Below are 19,722 nucleotides of genomic sequence, written 5' to 3'. Positions count from 1 at the left end.
TTCATTTCTTATCTTATCCATCATTGTTACACCACACATCTATCTCAACATTCGCTTTTCAGTCCCATGTACTCGTCTTTCATCCGTCCTTTTTACCGCCCAACATTCTGAACTATGATACCCTAATTAATTTAACTTTTATTCATTAAATATTTTTGAACAGAAAGGTAATAAGGTAATAAGTCAAATATTTGAAAAGAGCAACCGCTGAGTTTCTTGCTGGTTCTTCTCGGTAGGAAAGGCATTCCGAACCAGTGTTAGATGCATCCGACTATTCGAAAGTACTTGTAAAAGTTTATTCGAATAATAAAGATTTTTATTTTATTTTTATTTTAACGCATGTCTGTTCTTTACAGAACATGATGGCGTAGCAACTGATGTAGTTATATCTGTATCATCATTAAAAGGAAAACAACCTGCATCTGGCGGCAGTAAAGTAAAGAAATCCAAATCCGATAACTCTAGACCGAGATCATCCTCTTTACAGAGATCATCCTCAGGACAGCTTTCCGTCTCTCGGGACCGGCGGCGATCACGATTCGATCTCGCCTCTCCTTCAGATGTGTAAATCCAAGGCACACAAAATGTCCTAAAGTAACGATAATGATTCTTTTGATTTGAATAAGTACATGAAATTCTTTTTTAGAGAATTTCGATAGTTAGGATCTTGTTGGTTCCATCCACATTGGTAACTATTTTTTTGTAACTAGCTATGAAATAAGATTTGTACATAGTTTTTTCGGAACGAATGAAATGAAACTATTTTTCATTTAAATAGTCAGTTACAAACCAGATTACCCTTGATTAGTAACCAATTATAAAAAGACGAAGTATAATAATCTTATTTCGTAGCTATAGTTACCTACGTAGATGAAAGGATCTTGTTGATCATAACATCATGTGGGGAAAGGATAATATCGATCATGATATTTCTTTAGATGTGAACATCGATAACTTATCGTTTTGCAGACGATATCTTTCTAAGTACTAGTGAAATGGACGCTATTGAATCGCAAGCCACTTCCCTCGATTGAAAAGTCTGTGTCTGTGATGTGTAAAGCGATTATTATGCAAAAGTGTTATACATTATTACTTACTATATATAGTATTATTAAAATGGAGGAGAGTGTTAATCTCATGATATAGCAGTAATGCTTAAGAAGTAGTGTAAAATGTCCGAAAACTTTAGTGCCAGGCACAATAGCTTTAAGTTAGTTAAATATTTTTCGTTGATGCATTCTTACGTGTATAATTAACAGATTTGATGCAACTAATAAATGAGTTGTTATTGTTTAGTATTTAACATATTCTCACATTAAATAATTTAGTTTATGTTAGCAGCACAGTACTAGTAATAGAGACTTATTAATAGCTGCTACACCGTAGTATTGGTACAAAGAAAGATAGGAAAGTAATTTGTATATAGGAGTCTAAATCGACTAAGTGAAAAAGATATATCGTTTGTGTAATATCTGTAGTTACTATCGTTACAGTGCATTTTAGCGTGTCTTATTTAGATGATATAGAAATTAATCTAGATGCCGCGTTCACGTTGATGGTATTGCCTATTTAATTACAGAGCATAGATTTGTTATATCGATTTCGCAGATTAAATGTTATGAAAACTTACAGATTTTGTAGACTATATATTTTTATATGTTTAGAATTAATAATTGGTGTAATAATAGGTGCTTTGTAAAATTTTGAGTGGTAAGATATAGCTCATAATATTATATTAAGTATATGACCTTCGTTTGTAGTTATGAATATTTCGGCCCTAGCCAACCTCTTTATGATTTATTCACTCTTGAGCGTGTGATATTTAAGAGATGGGTTTTAGTGAAACCCTAATTCTGATCTATAATTTTAGTTGCACGTAGAATCAGACTCTTCATGCTTTCTAAGTAACAACCCTAGCCTCTTATATACATATGTATTAAAATTTATTGTTAGAAAATTAACTGGTAATGTCGGCAATCGATGATACCAATCAGCTTATCTTGATTTCCTACTTTGATTTGAGAGTGTGTTGGGTTGCATTTCGCGTTATGTGTAAAGATCGATGATAATAACTTTTGAGGCACACAGACAAAACCTTCACACCCGTTTGAATAGTATGACATGACAAAATTACTTATTATTATAATAGATTAGGCCGTATAAATAATCCGTAAGAATTTCAAATATTACAAGTTTTTTTTAAGCCAGAGTACATTACAAATAGGTAGAAAATATATTGAGCGTGGATGCGGCATACAGCAAATCAGCAAAAAACACAAAAAGAGGTACACATTTTTAATAAAGGTCTGCTTTAATTGATTCCTTTGAATACTAATTAAGGAAGCTAGATTTATAAGGGAAATTGTAAAATTCAAAGATACCGCTTCCCACTGCTTGCATTAGTAATATTATCTGGCTTAAATTTACTCGTTCACACGAGTTAGGTTTCTAACCACATACCTATTTCTTATTTAGATTATATAAGAATCATAAATATAGTATAGTTTATATGTATGTTTATTCATTTATTTTTATTGGAATCTATTTTATGTTATACACTTCCATAAACATAATTATTCATTTTCATTTAACGCTGCAGTTCCTATTTTTGTTTCTTCCGCTTAAATTTTATATAATGTTATTTGTTGTAAGTCATTATTTTAACTTAGTAATAATTGTTTCATTTTGTGAAGGCCAACAAAAAATTGGATAAAAAGATACGTAGGTATATATTAAGAGCACACTCAAAAAGTTAATACCTCTAGCTTTAAATACCTTTTATTTATTAGTCTAGGTATAATATAATTTAGGAGTGCTGGCATTTGCTGTAAAAATGTGTGAACCTATTTTATACTATATGAAATATCTTTAAAATATTAACAATTAAAATATCCAGTGAGGGTAAAACAAATTGTAGATAGGTACATGTACAAATTGTCAAATTATGCCACATTTAAGAAAGGTTCAATTATGCATACAATAACGCCTAAATTATATATTATTACGCGAGACAGAAGCAGAAGTTTTGCGGCAAATAAGAAGATAAGAATGGTGATCTTTGAAACACCGTGAAAAAAGAGAAAAGTTGCTATCATGGGTATATGTTTAGACACAATAGATACGGGCTCTTGCAACTCATGATGATGGCCTAAGTAGCTGGGAGGAGGTGCAATAACTGACCTACATTAATACAAGCTGGACCTGCTATTGCCGACCTGTTTTTAAAGCAACTAGATTTTCGAAGAAGATTTGACACAGTGACAATTTTAATTCCCGGTACGCTCGGTGGGGCCCTTTGAATCGGCAAATCGAAAATAACTGTTATTTTAATAATATGTGGCATACGTCTTCCAGCGTACTTGTATAAGTCCATTTCAGTGACCGCAAGAGACATTTTTGATTGCGCAACATCGGGGAGTGGACAGGAATTGCGAGTGCCGCTCAACTGTTTAGTTTCGTGAGGGATAAGACTAATTTATTAATATAAACAACTGACCGCTAACTTTTGCTAGGTAGAGACCTGGAGAAGAAGAATAAGTAACTTATGTATGTTTTAGTGATAAGTTCTATTTGATATAATTTTTCTGATTCGGCGAGTTCAATCTAAATAGTTTAGGCTTAAAATATACTTACTACGTTGATGTTGAGATTACGGTTTTGTTAACATTTCTCCAAAATATCTGCAAACTAAATTCCCATCAACATTTCAACGTGGGATACTTACTACTAGATAGGTAATTTTCTAGTAGGTATCTACAGTGTGCTAGAATAGAGATTAAAATAAAATACGATACATTAACAGCCGTACTCAGAGTCGCTTAATCGTTACTTGAGTTTAGTTAAAACGAGACAGAGCTATATCTCTCACATAAATCTGTCTCGTTTTAACTCAATCTTAAGTAACGATTAGCAACTCTGAGTGCGGCTGTAAATGTTATAAATTTTAGATTGTATTTGTTAATTTGATAGTTATTTCTTGATTGCACAAAACCTTTTTAGTGATTTTGAAAAAATAAAATTTACTTACTTTGGGGTTTCTCAAAAAATTTATTAAAAAGGTGAATGATGATATATCCATATAATACATAACATTGAGAAAATTACGACCAAAGTTTCTTTAAAAATAAGCTTTTGTAAAAGTTTTCTGTCAAATCATAATATTCCTTGTACAGTGTAGGCACGTAGTTTTAAGTGCCCTATTTACAAAAAAAATTGCCAACCACAAACAATCGCACGTTTCATCTTGTTATTTTAATCTAAGTATTTCTAAAAAATCTTCTATAAAAATCAGTTTATTGAAATTTACTTTTTTTTAAATACAGATTAGGTACTTACTTATCTACTCCCCATTCTGAAATTCAGGCAATTTAAATTATAAGTAGACCAAAGTACACCAATAAACCCGTTTCTCATGAATGAATTTGAATAATGAATACTGTCAAGATATCATTCACAGTAATTTTGTATGAATTCTGATTCGATTGACGAGCATAATTATGTATCTACAAAATATGTATTTTAGACTATTAAATAAGTTTATATTTTAATTTATTGTTATTATTATTCGGAACCAAAAAGCTATACTGTTTACGTTATTTAATGAGTAATATTATGATGTTATAATTATAACATGACATATTATTTTGTATTATATTATTAGATAATTCTGCACGCTTTAAGATGTAAAAAAATGTCTAATTATCACTAGCTATCATTAAAACATCATATCATTAGATAGATTTTAATCTTCTGCAAAAAATAGCATAACTATGCGTATCTAAGATTTATGTATCAATATTTGAACCAGGATATGTTAACACTAAATTAAAGCACGATATACACCCTTACTTGTTTCATTTTTAATTTAAATAGATTGCTTGTATGTCTGTCTATTTATTTCAGCTAATCTTCGAAAAGGTTAAAACGATTTTCCTGAAACTTTTTCAAGCAGGCTCTTACAAAACGAAGTACCTACCTAACCTGAACTGATCAGTTATTTCACGCAGGTGAAATACTGGTAATCAGACATAACCGTCAAACATCTAGGTAATTGATTTCGTAGTAAAGACGAAATATTCTTTGTACGAAACTGGTATAAATGGTGTTGTAGGCGGCAAAAGAGTTCATATCAACTTGGAAACTATAAGAAATAAGATTTTAATGTAATACTTAGTGAATAAAAAACCAATTTTTAATTTCTGATATACAATCCATCCTAGAAATTCCCACTTTCTCCAGGTAGAACTCGCCTACAAGCTTTTGATTAACGGATATAATATTATGTAGGTACGGTGACGAGTGCAAGGCGCGACTGACCGGTAAATAGTCAATTAGAGATCCTCATCCCTCTAATGGGTCCGTCCGAGATCCTTCGGAGGATAAATATAGCACTACTACTGATACCAATTCCTCTCGCTACAAGGTACTATAGTCCGAGATGAAATTGTCGCGTGGTGGTGGACGAACGCGCACGCCTCAACATGTCCCAAGTCCAAGTATACTTCGACTGGTTAGATTATTTAGTATTCGGGGCAATGTTGCTCATGTCAGCTTTGATTGGTGTCTACTTCGCATTCTTTGCCACGAAGAAGCAGAACACAACCGCCGAATATTTGATGGGAGGGAAAACCATGGGCATGTTCCCCATCTCAATGTCTTTGATAGCCAGGTATTTTACTTAAATGATCCTGTATCCATATACTCTTACGACTGAAATTAATATTCAATATATCCGTAATCCATCGCTGTTTTTTTTTTCAAAAATACCATACGATTTTTGACACAATATAACAGTGTGGCTTAGCAGCTTATCAGATTACAGTTAGGATTGATTATTAATTTAAGCCGTTAATCCACAATGCGAATGTTTAGCCATTGTTTAATTTATGTTGGTTTTTTGTTTAATATATTATAATTTGTTTTATTCATTTACCTGTTCTAAATTTTAATATTTCGTATTTTACTTCCGTTTGCTTTGTTTTTGCTATAAATTAATTAAATATTTATGGAACAAAATACCTAAGCATCTTACGTAAAGATGCTTTTCCTTTTACACGTAGGTAATATAATATTGTTTTTACCGTTGTATTGCAATACAGGAAGTATTCTATTCTCAACATGATAAGACAACAACGCCGCTATGAGTGAACTGTAGCTTTAAAGATTGTCTTTTATTGTTAATAATTCAGAAATTTAGGTCTAATTTAACCAATCAAATTGATCATAAATCAGTTTGATTCTTTGTATATTATCTCCTTTTTGAAAATCGCATATGACGTAGGTATGTCATCTGCCAAATTACAATGTTGGTGAAATTGGGACTTGGCTAACAAATATGATTCTACTCAATTTTGCAAAAAGTTTTTATTTTTATCATTTCTTAACGCTTCGATAGGACTGCTTCCTCAAAATCAAAGAAACGTTTCCACTTATACCCTTATGACTATTCGTCTGCATCGCAAATAAATGAGCATGAGTAAGTAATTCATACAAGTCGAAAGATTCTCTTAGCTCATCCAACGAGAAGTCGCGGAGTCCAGTACAAAATTGCTTTAAGGGGGACCGAAACGGATTCTGTGAACATTTTCATTTAAGTGCTTTTGATAAACTCGGATAGTTGAAAGCAATATCTCTAATTGTATAAATAAAAGAGACTTATATAGGGTTCCGTACCTTAAAAGGAAAGAAGGATTCCTTATAGGCTCACTTTGTTGTCCATCTTTTTTTTAAATAGAGATAGCGAGCAAACGAGTAGGCGGGTCACCTGATGTTAAGTGATTACCGCCGCCCATGAACATTTGCAGCACCAGAGGAATCGCCGATGCGTTGCCGGCCTTTTGGGAATTTGTTGGTCCGCCCCTTGAATAACCCCATGTTGTAAACGTCTGTCGTGTCTATCAAAAAAATCTATAGGGTAGGTACCTTACCTCCCGTTGACCGAGAATCTTGAAATTTGGCAGGTAGATAGATCTTATAGCACAAGTAAAGAAAAAATCCTGTTCACTGTGGCAAAAAACTTAAAATGTGTTCACAAATAAATGAATTAAAAAATCACATCAAGATGGCGCTGTCCGGCATTGACTTGCAAATAACCCTTCGTGTACGAGTCTGACTCGCACTTGGCCGGTTTTTTTCCAGCTATGTCTCAGGAATTTCGTTACTTGGTCTGCCGGCTGAAATGTACACGTACGGGACGCAACTTTGGACCATTGTACTATCCGAGTGGATCGTTTCTTTGACAATATCGATAGTTTATCTGCCTGTTTTCTACAATCTACAGATCACTTCTACTTATGAGGTAAGCTGTGATAAAATAAATAATTAGTTTTTTAATTATTATTATAATTACTAGCGACCCGCCCCGGCTTCGCATGGGTGCAACGTACATACTAATGTGGTGTCATTGAGGTGTCATTGCCTCGGAAACTCTCAAATGAGAGGATTTTTTTCCGACCTTATTCACATTATTTCAATTTCTCTAGGGAATTTTTTGAGTAATAAACTATAGCTATAAACCTTCCTCTTGAATCACTTTATCTGTTGGTGAAAACCGCATTAAAATCTATTGCGTAGTTTAAAAGATCTACGCGTTCATACAAACGTACATACATACAGACGCGGGAAGCGACTTTATTTTATACTATGTAGAGATGGTTTAGTTTATTACTGATATAGGTACTATTAAATCATAAATATAAAGCCACTTTGATTTTCATTCAACTGTTAACATAATTATTAATTAAAGTTATGAAGTTATAAATGCGATAGTGTGATTGTTCGTTGGTTTGTTGGTTTATTGATTTGTTAGTTTGTTAGTTTGCCCTTTAATCACGTCGCAACGGAGCAACGGATCGACGTGATTTTTTGCATGGGTGTAGATGAAGACCTGGAGAGTGACATAAGGTACTTTTTGCATGGGTGTAGATGAAGACCTGGAGAGTGACATAAGGTACTTTTTGCATGGGTGTAGATGAAGACCTGGAGAGTGACATAAGGTACTTTTTATTCCGGTAAATTAAAGAGTTCCCACGGTATTTTTAAAAATCAAAATCCACGTGTGTGTCGTGGGAATCAGCTAGTACATAATAATAATACTTCTAGAAATAATTTATACAACTTACCTAATACATATATAGTAGATATATAAAAGACCTTAAAACTTTAAAGGGGCTCTCAGTAATACCAAAAGATCACCAACCAACTGTTGGATATAATCATAACAGCTATAATGGGCAGATCCAGATAGGAAAATCTAATCTAAGATAGAAATATTACACCATTCATTCATCATCACAAGATGTAATATCCTTTGAACTAAAGTAGCATCCTTGATTCTAGTAAGTTAGCGTAGAAATGACCTTAGATATGAATCATTTCATATCATTTTTCAGACTCAAAATTACGATAGTTCTATAAATAAACTCTCTTCGCTGGCCTGTAGGCGAGATTGTTGTTGAACGTACAGTCAAGTATAAAAGAATGTCACGTTTTAATTTAGCAACTCTGGCTTTACTGTTGGACTTCCGACCGAAATTAATCATCAATCTATCCCTAATCTGTTGATAAGTTACTTAGCAACGTTGTTATTTGTCAAAAATTATATGTATTAAGGCGGTTACGCACTCATCCGATCCGAGTCCGTGAAAATATGTTCCTTTTTGTTTTGTATGGTAGCATAAGCATATGACATATTATGTCGTAGATAGTCACTGGTATTATCACGGATGACGGATAGAACTCGGATAACGGAAGTGCAGTGCGTAATCGTTGTTATGGTCATGTTCGTGGCGTGTGGAAGTCCCTAAAAGAGACCTATGTCCAGCAATGAACATATATTGGCTGATATGATTCTGGCATCTGCTAGTTTTTTATAATAGTCTACTTTTAGTAATGCTCTCCAATTTTATTTTCAGTATTTGCGGTTGAGGTTCAACCAGAACGTTCGTCTATTAGGTTCTGTAATATTTATCATCAAAATGTTACTATACATACCAATCGTAATCTACGTTCCAGCTTTAGCTTTCAGCCAAGGTGAACATTTTTCCCTAAATTGACACTAATATAATCTTACGAATGCGAAAATCTGTTCGTCTGTCTGTTGCCTTTTCACGGCTCGTAACCAATTTAGACGAAGTTTGGAACAAATGTCCCGGAGCATCCCGTAGACACAAATTATTTACTTTTTCCCGGAAAATCGAAGAGTTCACACGTTTGTTGACCCAAAAATTGACTATGCCAAAATCGTTTTTACAAAAAAGGAGCAAAAGGTTCCTAAAACAGTTTCCCTGTATCTCATATGGTTTTGGATTTCCCCATACTGTCCCATTAAAAAAAACACATTGTATTGAACAAATCGGGTCAAACCAAGTCTCAGATACTACTCAGTCGAATTTGAGTGTAATGTGAGTTTCGCTTCTAATTTTTCCAGGAAGTAGTTTTCGTTTGCATCTCTCAAAGAATTATTACAAAAAAACATTAAGTATACAATAAAAAATCAAAATACAGACATATAAAATAATAACAAAAGATTTATGCTACATAAAATCAAGTCATTTAACACTTATTTCACAGTACAAAGGTAGCGTTCATTTTTCAGTTACTGGGGTCAATCTTCACATGATAACACCAATCGTGTGCATCGTCTGTATTTTTTACACTACACTTGTAAGTATTTTGCGCATGATTTGATTTGATTTGATTTAAAATTGTAATATACAAGTACGCTAGAAAAGATGTGCCATACAAAATGACAGTTATATTTTCCGATTCGAGCAGTCTTGAATCTCGGTAGTACATAGCTTACTGACTACATTTGATACTTATTTTGTTTTTTTTTTAATTTAATTATGCACAGACATATTATGCATTTTTTTAATTTAATTAAGGGAAGCTGTTATAGCCTATTAGTTAGGACGCCCGCCTTCTAATGGGAGATCGGGGGTTCGATCCCGGGCACGCACCTCTAACTTTTCGGAGTTAAGTGCGTTTTAATTAATTAAATATCACTTGCTTTAACGGCGAAGAAAAAAGTCGTGTGGAAACCTGCATGCCTGTGAGTTCTCCATTATGTTCTCAAAGGTGAGTGAAGTCTACCAATCTGCACATGGCCAGCGTGGTAGACTATGGCCAAAACCCTTCTCACTCTGAGAGAAGACCCGTACCCTGTAGTGAGCCGGTGATCAGATGAATTATAAACCAACAAATACATTGTCTCGCCAAACTGCGCAGCAGTTAGTTGTGAAGTTCGCGCTCAAAAAAGATACCGTACGAACTTTTGCAACAATATATGAACGGCCTAATATTATTATGTTGGGTAAAAATTTTCAGGGTGGCTTGAAAGCTGTTGTATGGACAGATGCCTTACAAACTATACTCATGTATTTTGGAGTAATATTTGTACTAGTCTATGGTACTTGCCGCCTTGGAGGAGTCGGCGAGGTGTTAAGAATCAACAAAGAAGGCGACCGGCTAGATTTTTTTATGTAAGTTTATTATAATTAACTAAAAGTTACAGTTGCCGCAAGAATACCATATTGCTAATCATAACAATGGCGATTATCTTATATGATCAAGATATAAGTTTTGAGTTAATTTATTGTATTATTTTCATTTTAAAAATAAGACCAAATTATAAATTACTAAAGCGAATTTTGACTTTTTGAACAATTTCATTAAAAAAAAACACACATTTTAAAATATATAAAAGGAAAATGTGACTGACTGACTGACTGATCTATCAACGCACAGCTCAAACTACAGGACGGAACGGGCTGAATTTTGGCATGCAGATAGCTATTATGATGTTAGCATCCGCAAACGATTTTTGAAAATTCAACCCTTAAGGGGGGAAATAGGGGTTTGAAATTTGTGTCGTCCACGCGGACGAAGTTGCGAGAATAAGCTTGTAATAACATAAACACACTCAAGAACTTACGAGCTATTTTGCATTTTCGTTAAAAAGTTTATGGTACAGCAAAATAAAGACAATTTTAATGGTACTGAAACAGAAAAAACTTAGAACTATATTATTATCCTCAGCATGGATTTGGATCCGACAATTCGTCATACATTTTGGACGACCGTATTTGGGAACTACTTTAGCTGGCTTGCGTCCTGCTCTGTAAACCAAGCTATGATCCAGCGATGCCTTGCCCTGTCTTCCCTCAAACGAGCTAGAATGTAAGTTTCTTTTTTTTATTACAGTACGCGACAGAAAGGAATTGTACATCAGCCATTAGAATATTTTCGGTTTATTTTCGATTTCGGCTTTATAGAGCGTTGTCTCTGTCACTCATACCTATATAACGTTTTGTCGGTCTCAATGATAGAGACAATACTCTTCAAATCTGCTGTCTCCTTCTAAAGTTCGATGTACATTACTTTCTGCCCCTGCATGTAATGAAGTAGGTACTTATTGTATTTAAGATACTTAAAACATTTGGTTATAATGCAAGCTATCTCTGTACCTAATTTCGCCAAAATTGGTTCAACAGATGGGTAATTAAAAAACCAGCAATAGACAGATAGGTAGACACACTTTTGCATTTATAATATTAGTATAGATATGGAAATAATATAACAAGGCAAACTGACTGATTTGAACTGATTTCACTGAAGCGCAAAACCTAAGAACTTTTTGACCTCCTACACTTTTTTACTATCGCACCACAAGGCATCGTCAAGGCCTGCACCGTAGTCAAAATTCCACGGACACGTAGGAAGCGATTTGACTCCTCGTTTCTAATTTGAAACGCTAGGATATCGAACGTCCTTCCAGCATCGTTTTTCCCCTCCACTTTTAATAAGTAAGAAGTCAAGAGTGAATAGGCATCTTCTAGGTAAGCGCGCTATATCTTAGACTGCATCATCACTTGCTGGCAGGTCTAATTGCAGCCAAGCGCTAGTCTATCCTAATCCTAATATAATATTATATAAATGTGAAAGTGTGGATGTTTAGATGTTTTTATGTTTGGATGTTTGTTATTCAATCACGCAAAAACGGCTGAATGAAATTTGGAATGGAGATAGGCTATACCCTGGATTAACACATAATCTACTTTTTATCCCGGAAAATCCAAGAGTTCCCACGGGATTTTGAAAAAATAAATTAAATGAATAAAATTGTATTGAATTCATTTTGCAGAACAATTTTCATAATGGCTGCCGGAATTTTCATCATCGTATCACTGTGTTGTTACACCGGTTTGGTGATATATGCGACTTTTGCGACCTGTGACCCGCTCACCACTAGAGCGATCAAGAAAAGTGACCAGCTCTTGCCATACTTCGTGATGACCATCACTGGGTCCATCCCTGCGTTGCCCGGCATTTTCATGAGTGGAGTCTTTAGCGCTGCTTTGAGGTACAGTATTGGTGAGGAAAACTACGTACCAACCAACTTTTTAACTTCTTACTATAAGATCGAGTTTTTGGGGGCCTCCCTGGCGCACTACATGGTAAACGCTGCAAGAGGTCAAAGTCAAAGTCAAAGTCAAAACGTTTATTCAAAGTAGATAAAAAATACGCTTTTTGATAGTCGGTTTGCATTTGTAAGATGATGATATTATAGTGGTGATAATTTTAAAGTCGAATGAAAATGAAAAAAACCACGAAGCTGAAGTGACTACAGCTAAATTTTTTTTTTTTGAGCAATGGTAATATCGCTCAAAAACTGATAGACTTCAGAGGTGCTGAATCGGGTATTTTCCTCTCAGTAATTATTTAATTGAGGGTGTCCCAAAATACGCAAAACATACTTTGGTAGTTTTAAGTAAAACAACCATTTTGAATTATCGATTAAACAAAAAAGTACGTCATTATGATGTGACGTCACATCACAGTATGTCATAGAATCTCGCAAACTAAGCGTGCATTTTGACGTTTGATAAAAAGTTACTGATTTGACTAGTTGTCAAATACCGTAGGTATTTGCTATGGCTGGAACAAACGGAAAACGCAGCGTTGGGAGATGTAGTAATTTTTTTGATTTTAATGAAATTAATTTTGTTTTAGCTCAATGTCTACTGGTTTGAATTCAATGTGTGGAGTTATATTCGAAGACCTGATTAGACCAGCGTACAACAAGCCTATTTCAGAGAAGACCGCAAGCTTTATCATGAAAATCATTGTTGTTATTATTGGTACGCAAAATGACTTAACACTAAGACTAGACTTAGACCCACACTTTAGTAGTGAGATTTAGTAGGCGTGTAACTATTAGTATTATATTTGTGAACCAGGTTACAGAGATAGATAGAGCCTCTAAAGGAGCGGACTGAAAACCGAAAGGTCACCGTTTCAAATGCCAAAGTTTGAACCTCTCGCTTCGCTCGTGGTTCAAACTTAGAATCCTTCGCTGGCTCGGAATTCAATACAAACTCTCGCGACAAAATAATTATTTTGCACCCTTGCATAACAAATAACTATTACCCGCTTGGAACATAAACAAATCATCAGCTCCATTTCCCCAGTGTCAACCCATCGCCGGCTCACTATTGAGAACGGTTCTCCTCTTAGAATGAGAAGAGTTCCGACGATAGTCCACCATGCTGGCCAAGTGCATATTAGCAGCCTTCACACCCCTTTGAGAACATTCAGGCATGCAGATTGTCTCTCGATGTTTCTCTTCACCAGTAAATAAGTGATATTTAATTACTTAACACATACAACGAAAAGTTTCGGCGCGTGCCCGGGATCGAACCTTCTGAGTAGGAAGCTGACATCTTAACCCATATCCCCTCAAGGTGCATTATGTGTTGGCCTTGTATTTCTCGTGGAGCACATGGGAGCCCTGATCCAGGCGGGCAAGAGCTTAGCCGGCATCACCGCAGGCAGTCTTCTGGGACTCTTTACAATGGGACTTTTTATGCCATGGATCAACGCTACGGTGAGCTTATGAATTAAATATTATAATGATCACAAGCTGATGCCTGCGACATCAACGTGGATTTGAGTTTTTACAAATCCCGTGGGAATTCTTTGATTTTCTGAGATAAAAAGTAGTCTACGTCACTCCAGGTGTTTAAATATACGCATGCAAAAAATAATGTTGATCCGTTGCGATGTGATAGAAGGACAAACCAACAAACACACTTTCGTATTTATATGGTGATCAATAAAATTATTCTAAGTAAAACACATTTTTATAAATAATGCTGTGATGTTATTATTGATTTAATCTAGATTTTAAATCCTCTTTCTGCTTTATGAACCTGCATAGCAGAAAAAAAGATTAATGCATAGAATTGTGGTAAGCAATCACCATACGTAATTATTATAATCAAAATATGAAGAAAAAGAATAAATAAAAATAAATAGAAATATGTAAACAAGGATAGCCGCTATAAGTTTTTTAAATTTACCGCCATTTTTCACTCTTAGCTTTCAACAGACAGACTCCTGCGTGAAATTATTAGCATATCTACAATTTGTATGGTACTGGCATACAATGTGAATTACACGTCGACTGCACGTAGACTGCTCATTCGATCGGCAGTTAAATAAATAAATAAAAATAAAAATGGGGGTCCCAAGGTGCTGGAATGGTGACGTCGCACCGGAAGACGTAGCGTTTGAAGACCCCCCCCCCCCACTAGGTGGACGGACGACATCAGACGAGTCGCAGGGAGCCGCTGGATCCAGGCGGCGCAAGACCGTGGCGTGTGGAAGTCCCTACAAGAGTCCAGCAGTAGACGTCTATTGGTTGATGATGATGATGATAATGAAAAATAAAAAAGCCTTTTATTTCTTCTCTTTGCAATAATATTATGGGATTAATTAAATAAAACTTATTTTAAGTTTTATTTAATTAATCCTAACTAGACGTTAACGTAAAATGATAGTTTTAAATTTAGTACGATGCTTATTTTTATGAAGAACCCTTTTCAGGTCAAGGCCTCCTCCAGAGAATCCCACTTTACCCTGTCTTTAGCTTTGAGCATCTTGATCGGCAGTTAACATGCATAAAACTCAATTTGCAGTTATAATTTTAACAAGGTTCTTTTTATTGTTTCTCTATAGGGAGCGCTAGTTGGTGGAGTAACCTCCACACTCCTCGTGGGTTGGATCTCTTTGGGCACTCAGGCAGCCATGTTGCGAGGGGAAATTGTGGTGGTACCAAAGCCAGTCAGCATTGCAGGATGTGCAGACAACTACACTCTACCTACTACACCGACATCTGACGTCACTGTAGAGTTTGACAGGTCAATAATTGGGTATTTGACTACATCAAAAATAAATTATTTCTCAGTGATTATTAAATAGATGGTCTTCCAAAATACGTAAAATCCACGTCCTTTGTTAGTAGCCATTTCAAGTTATCGATTAACCTAACCTACGTTTGATAAAAGTTACTGATTTGACTAGTTGTCAAATACAGTATTATAATATTACCAGCTGATGCCCGCGACTTCGTCCGCGTGGATTTGGTAAAATCAAAGAGAAAAGTAAAAGGAAAAAAGTAGCCTATGTGTTAATCCAGGGTATAATCTATCTCCATTCCAAATTTCATCCAAATCCGTTCAGCCGTTATTTTAAGGTCGATACACAACATATTATTTGCCGGCTACTGTACTTGTATTAGTAGCCACAAGCTTAAGGCCTATAGTCTGATTTTTAATTCCGTGGAATTCTGACGTTTCTAAATGTTACCAGAGATAAAACAATTCCCACAATGAAGAAAACTTTAAATATTGTACATAGGTAAATTTAAGTACATAAATCAATTGCTGCATGTATGTAAGATCATCACTTGAGAACAAATCAACTAAGGAACTAAAAATAAACTTAAAATTAATGTTCAACATATTATAAGTCAAGATTACATCCTCAAATCAACCGATCCCATTGCTGCCAGTTTCCACTTTCCACTGTTAAAGATTGCACCCTATTTTAGTGCGAAATTATGTCTTAGGGCTTTTTATATTGATAGGGATTTTTATATTGCTAGAAGGAATCTGCACTTGGCTACTATGTTGTTTGGGGTTATCTCCACTGGAAAACCAGAATATCTTTTCACACAGATTAAATGGGCAAGACAGCACAGCAGGTTTACGCCAAGAGGTTCAGCGTGTCAAATAGCAGTGCCAAGGCATAGAACCGCCGCATTCCGAGGGAGTTTCAGGCTGGCTTTCTCCAGGATCTGGAACATTATCCCACCGCCAGTACAGCACCTTAAGTCAGTTTTTGCTTTTAAGTCTAAGCTCAAAAATATACTGTTAGAAAAGCAAAAGACTTTGGAAGCACTTGCTTGAGTTCTTGAGGTATCGATCATCCACCATTCCAGTATCTTGGAAAGCGGCCTAATTAATTAGCACAGGGAGTTTTCTAGGGACTTCCCAGGAATCTAACCCTCGCACACCGTGTGAAGACTCGTCATAACCCTTGTTTTTTTGAACAAAAATCAGTTAGTTTCAAAGTAGGTATTGGTTACTACGCCAGACCACCGACCGGGAAAAATATTCAGTCTCAGACAATTTTCGCTTATCCACAGATATTAGTATGTTAATTTTACGTCTAGGGGGCAATCGCACAGATAAATTATGAAACCCGGACCGGTCCGGGACGTCGAGCGGAATTTTCCAGGGGTTGCCTGAAAAACAGCGCACCCACCCCACACCCGTACCCACATACACTACTAAAGCATTACGCTGAGGCAATTCCCTTTTTTTGGGACAGTTTTGCGCCACAGACACGCATTCGAGTTTATGTCAAACATTTATTTTATTCTATTTTAGATTAATTTTACTGTAATTCCATGCAATTCGGCTGGGAAAATCGCCGCCTCTACACACGTACGATAGATAGTGTACGACGTACACTATCTATCGTACGTGTGTAGAGAGCTAAGTAAGTACGGTGGTTTTCTCGGTTGAAATGCATGGAAAGCCGTACCTATTAGTTAAGTATTTGTAATCTTTCTTTTTTGTCTTCATGCTTTGTTTTTTGTTGTGTTTTTTATTTGTTTTGTTTATGTACGTTTGTCTGGTGTTGTTGTGATTTGTACTGTGCGCTATGGTCCCAAATAAAAGGTTATTTATTTATTTATTTATTATTTAATGTAATTTGGGGTAAAATTGAACTTCAGGTTGTGGTCACACTGTTTTTCATACAAATAACTCCCAATGTATAAAAATGACAACGTCAGAATTCCACCGAATTAAAAATTAGAGTATAGAAATCTGAGTGTGTAGGTATAAAAAACGTAACCTTGTGATTTTTCTACAGATCTGGCACATTCTTCTTGTATAGAGTGAGCTACTTATATTACACGCTCATCGGTATGATGGTGTGTATTATAACTGGATCGATTGTGACGTTTTTCACACAACCAAACAAACCTGCTATGGTAAGTGGCCACGTTGTAGATCTGGAATTAGAAATATCTACCCTTTTTTAACTTTTGATATCCCTTCCTTGTAATTTAATTATAGGTAACTTAGTAACAGTTGGTTTCAAAGGCAAAACCTCTACATGCCAATTATTATAAGTAGGAATCTTTTTTCAACTCTGATTTTTGTTTGATCTTTTGTCTTGTTATTTGTTATTCAATTGTGATACAGAATATATGGTAGACTAGGTGATACCCGCGACTTCGTCCGCGTGAATTTCGATTTCTAAAATTCCCGTGGGAACTCTTTGATTTTCCGGGATGAAAATTAGCTTATGTCCTTTCCCGGGATGCAAGCTATCTCTGTACCCAATTTCGTCAAAATTGGTTAAACAGATAGGCCGTGAAAAGCTAGCAGAGCAGACAGACAGACGGACAGACAGACAGACATACTTTCGCTTTTATAATATTAGTATGAATATGAATAATATTTTTATGTAGGTTGATACATCGCACATAATAATATGTTGCCTAGCTAAATGACGTGCCGATTATGTTAAAAAAATCGCTCAAAAACTGCTCGTGGTGAGCGATGTGGTGTTATTAGTGGAAGGTCCCGGTTTCAATTCCCGGCGGAGGAAATTTGAAATTTTATAATTTCTTCTGTGGTCTGGATTGGTGGGAGGCTTCGGTCGTGGCTAGTTGCCACCCTACTGACAAAGCCGTGCTGCCAAGCAATTTAGCGTTCCAGTACGACGCCGTGTTGAAACCAAAGGGGCATGGGTTTAATAAAAACTGTCACACCCCTCTCGCCTTACCACCGTAAGATTGCAGTTAAGTTAAGGGCTAACTATATTATTAAAAATAAAAGTCCCGCAAATTGCTAATTGCGCGTTGCCGCCATTTTAGTGACGTCAGCAATAGACTGAAGTTTCGAGCTGATGGTATATTTTTATTTCAGCTGACGTAAACATAACGTCATTTCGATGTTAATGAGACATGGTTCCAGCGCAATAGCAATTTACGGGACTTGTACTTATTAGTTTTGTACACATTTTGGTACTCACAGGTACATCGAGACCTCCTAACACCAGTGATTCATCGCTGGCTTCCATTACAAGACGTGCACTGCCGTCGACCAAGACTCACTCAGCACGACATAGAGCTGCATGCGAGGGAAGTGGAGCGCTTACGGGCTCATACTGCATTTTTAGTAAGCAATAATAGTAATATTATTACTACTTCTTGTTTTTTAGGGTTCTGTACCTCAAAAGGAAAATAACCTCATCTGGTGACTAAACGGTTGGCTCAGCTTTTGCGCAGAGATCAGCCTGGCTGTTCAGTGTTCGCCGGCTCACTACAGAGCACGGGTCTCCTCTCTCAGAGTGAGAATGGTTTTGGCCCTAGTCTACCACACTAGCCATTTGCGGATTGGTAGACTTCACACACCTTTGAAAACATTATGGAGAACTCTCAAGCATGCAGGTTTCCTCACGTTGTTTTCCTTCACCGTTAAAGGAAGGGATATTTAATTAATTAAAACGCACGTAACTCCGAAAAGTTAGAGGTGCGTACCTGGGATCGAACCCCCGACCTCCGATGAGAAGGCGGACGTCCTAACCACTAGGCTATCACAGCTACTCCTAATAAACTTACGTCATTTTTTTTAACAGAAGGATGAGGCCAGCCGCGATACCGACTATGTAACTCAAAGGAACAGTAATTTTAGTTAGTAATTATTCTAATATTGTTTTGTATTTTGTTCTCTATGTTCATATTTAATGTAAATGTAATATGATGTTAATAAAAATCTAATTTCATTTTTTTTTTGTTTTTTTACTGTGCGATAGGCTTTTGCTTGACGACAATCATGCCTGTGAAACAAAGCAATGACGAAGTCTAGGTTCATTAACATTACTTCGTATGCACAGGGGTATTGAACAAACAAAATGGCACCGACTCATTGGTGCTTATGCACGAATGCAACCTCAGTGACTTCTGGATTTCAAACGGGTCGTTCATTAGTATCTAAGAGGTGGAGCTGATTTATTTGGTTTCTAAACCGTGAAAAATTTTGTTCACTTGACCTTGTTATTTATATCGATGTCTAGGTTAGAGCGCGCTTGTCTAGAAAATGCCTTTCCACTTTGAAGGTATTCAAGTACTTGCAGGAAAACGGACGCCGGAGAGAATTCCACACCTTAGCGGTTCGTATCAGAAACGTTGAGCAAAAACGCTTTATAATTCTATTTCGTTACATTGCCTATTATTCTTTCACACATATTGAAAGTAGGAAAAGCACGTTGATATTACGGAAATGGATGTTAGCTTATTCATTTGTTCATTCAATGTATCCGTCTGTCTGCCTGCTAGCTTTTCACGGCCCATCCGTGTAA

General features: G+C 35.8%; 2 protein-coding genes across 10 annotated transcripts in view; both read left to right on the top strand.

Annotated features, from left to right (window-relative positions):
- Hk (potassium voltage-gated channel subfamily A regulatory beta subunit hyperkinetic) overlaps positions 1–4,844 on the top strand; it is a 38,894-nt gene extending 34,050 nt beyond the window's left edge. For all 9 annotated transcript variants that reach the window (XM_034983653.2, XM_034983652.2, XM_034983651.2 and 6 more), the window contains one exon: positions 357–4,844. The gene's annotated coding sequence lies outside the window, so the exon portion shown is untranslated. The remainder of the gene's footprint in view (positions 1–356) is intronic.
- A 577-nt stretch (positions 4,845–5,421) lies between these two features.
- Positions 5,422–19,151, top strand: LOC117995670 (sodium-coupled monocarboxylate transporter 1-like). Its single transcript, XM_034983658.2, has 13 exons — positions 5,422–5,668; positions 7,138–7,297; positions 8,913–9,030; positions 9,596–9,663; positions 10,327–10,481; positions 11,038–11,178; positions 12,143–12,361; positions 13,012–13,139; positions 13,743–13,885; positions 15,019–15,200; positions 17,224–17,344; positions 18,396–18,539; positions 19,000–19,151. The coding sequence occupies exons 1-13, from the start codon at positions 5,481–5,483 to the stop codon at positions 19,057–19,059; spliced, it is 1,827 nt and encodes a 608-aa protein (XP_034839549.1). The 5' UTR covers positions 5,422–5,480; the 3' UTR covers positions 19,060–19,151.
- The last annotated feature ends 571 nt before the right edge of the window (positions 19,152–19,722 follow it).

This window comes from Maniola hyperantus, chromosome Z, assembly GCF_902806685.2.
Source record: "Maniola hyperantus chromosome Z, iAphHyp1.2, whole genome shotgun sequence".
In the NCBI taxonomy this organism is placed as follows: Eukaryota; Metazoa; Arthropoda; class Insecta; order Lepidoptera; family Nymphalidae; genus Maniola; species Maniola hyperantus.
Note: the sequence above shows the minus strand (reverse complement) of the source record. Positions and strands in the feature narration are given on the sequence as shown.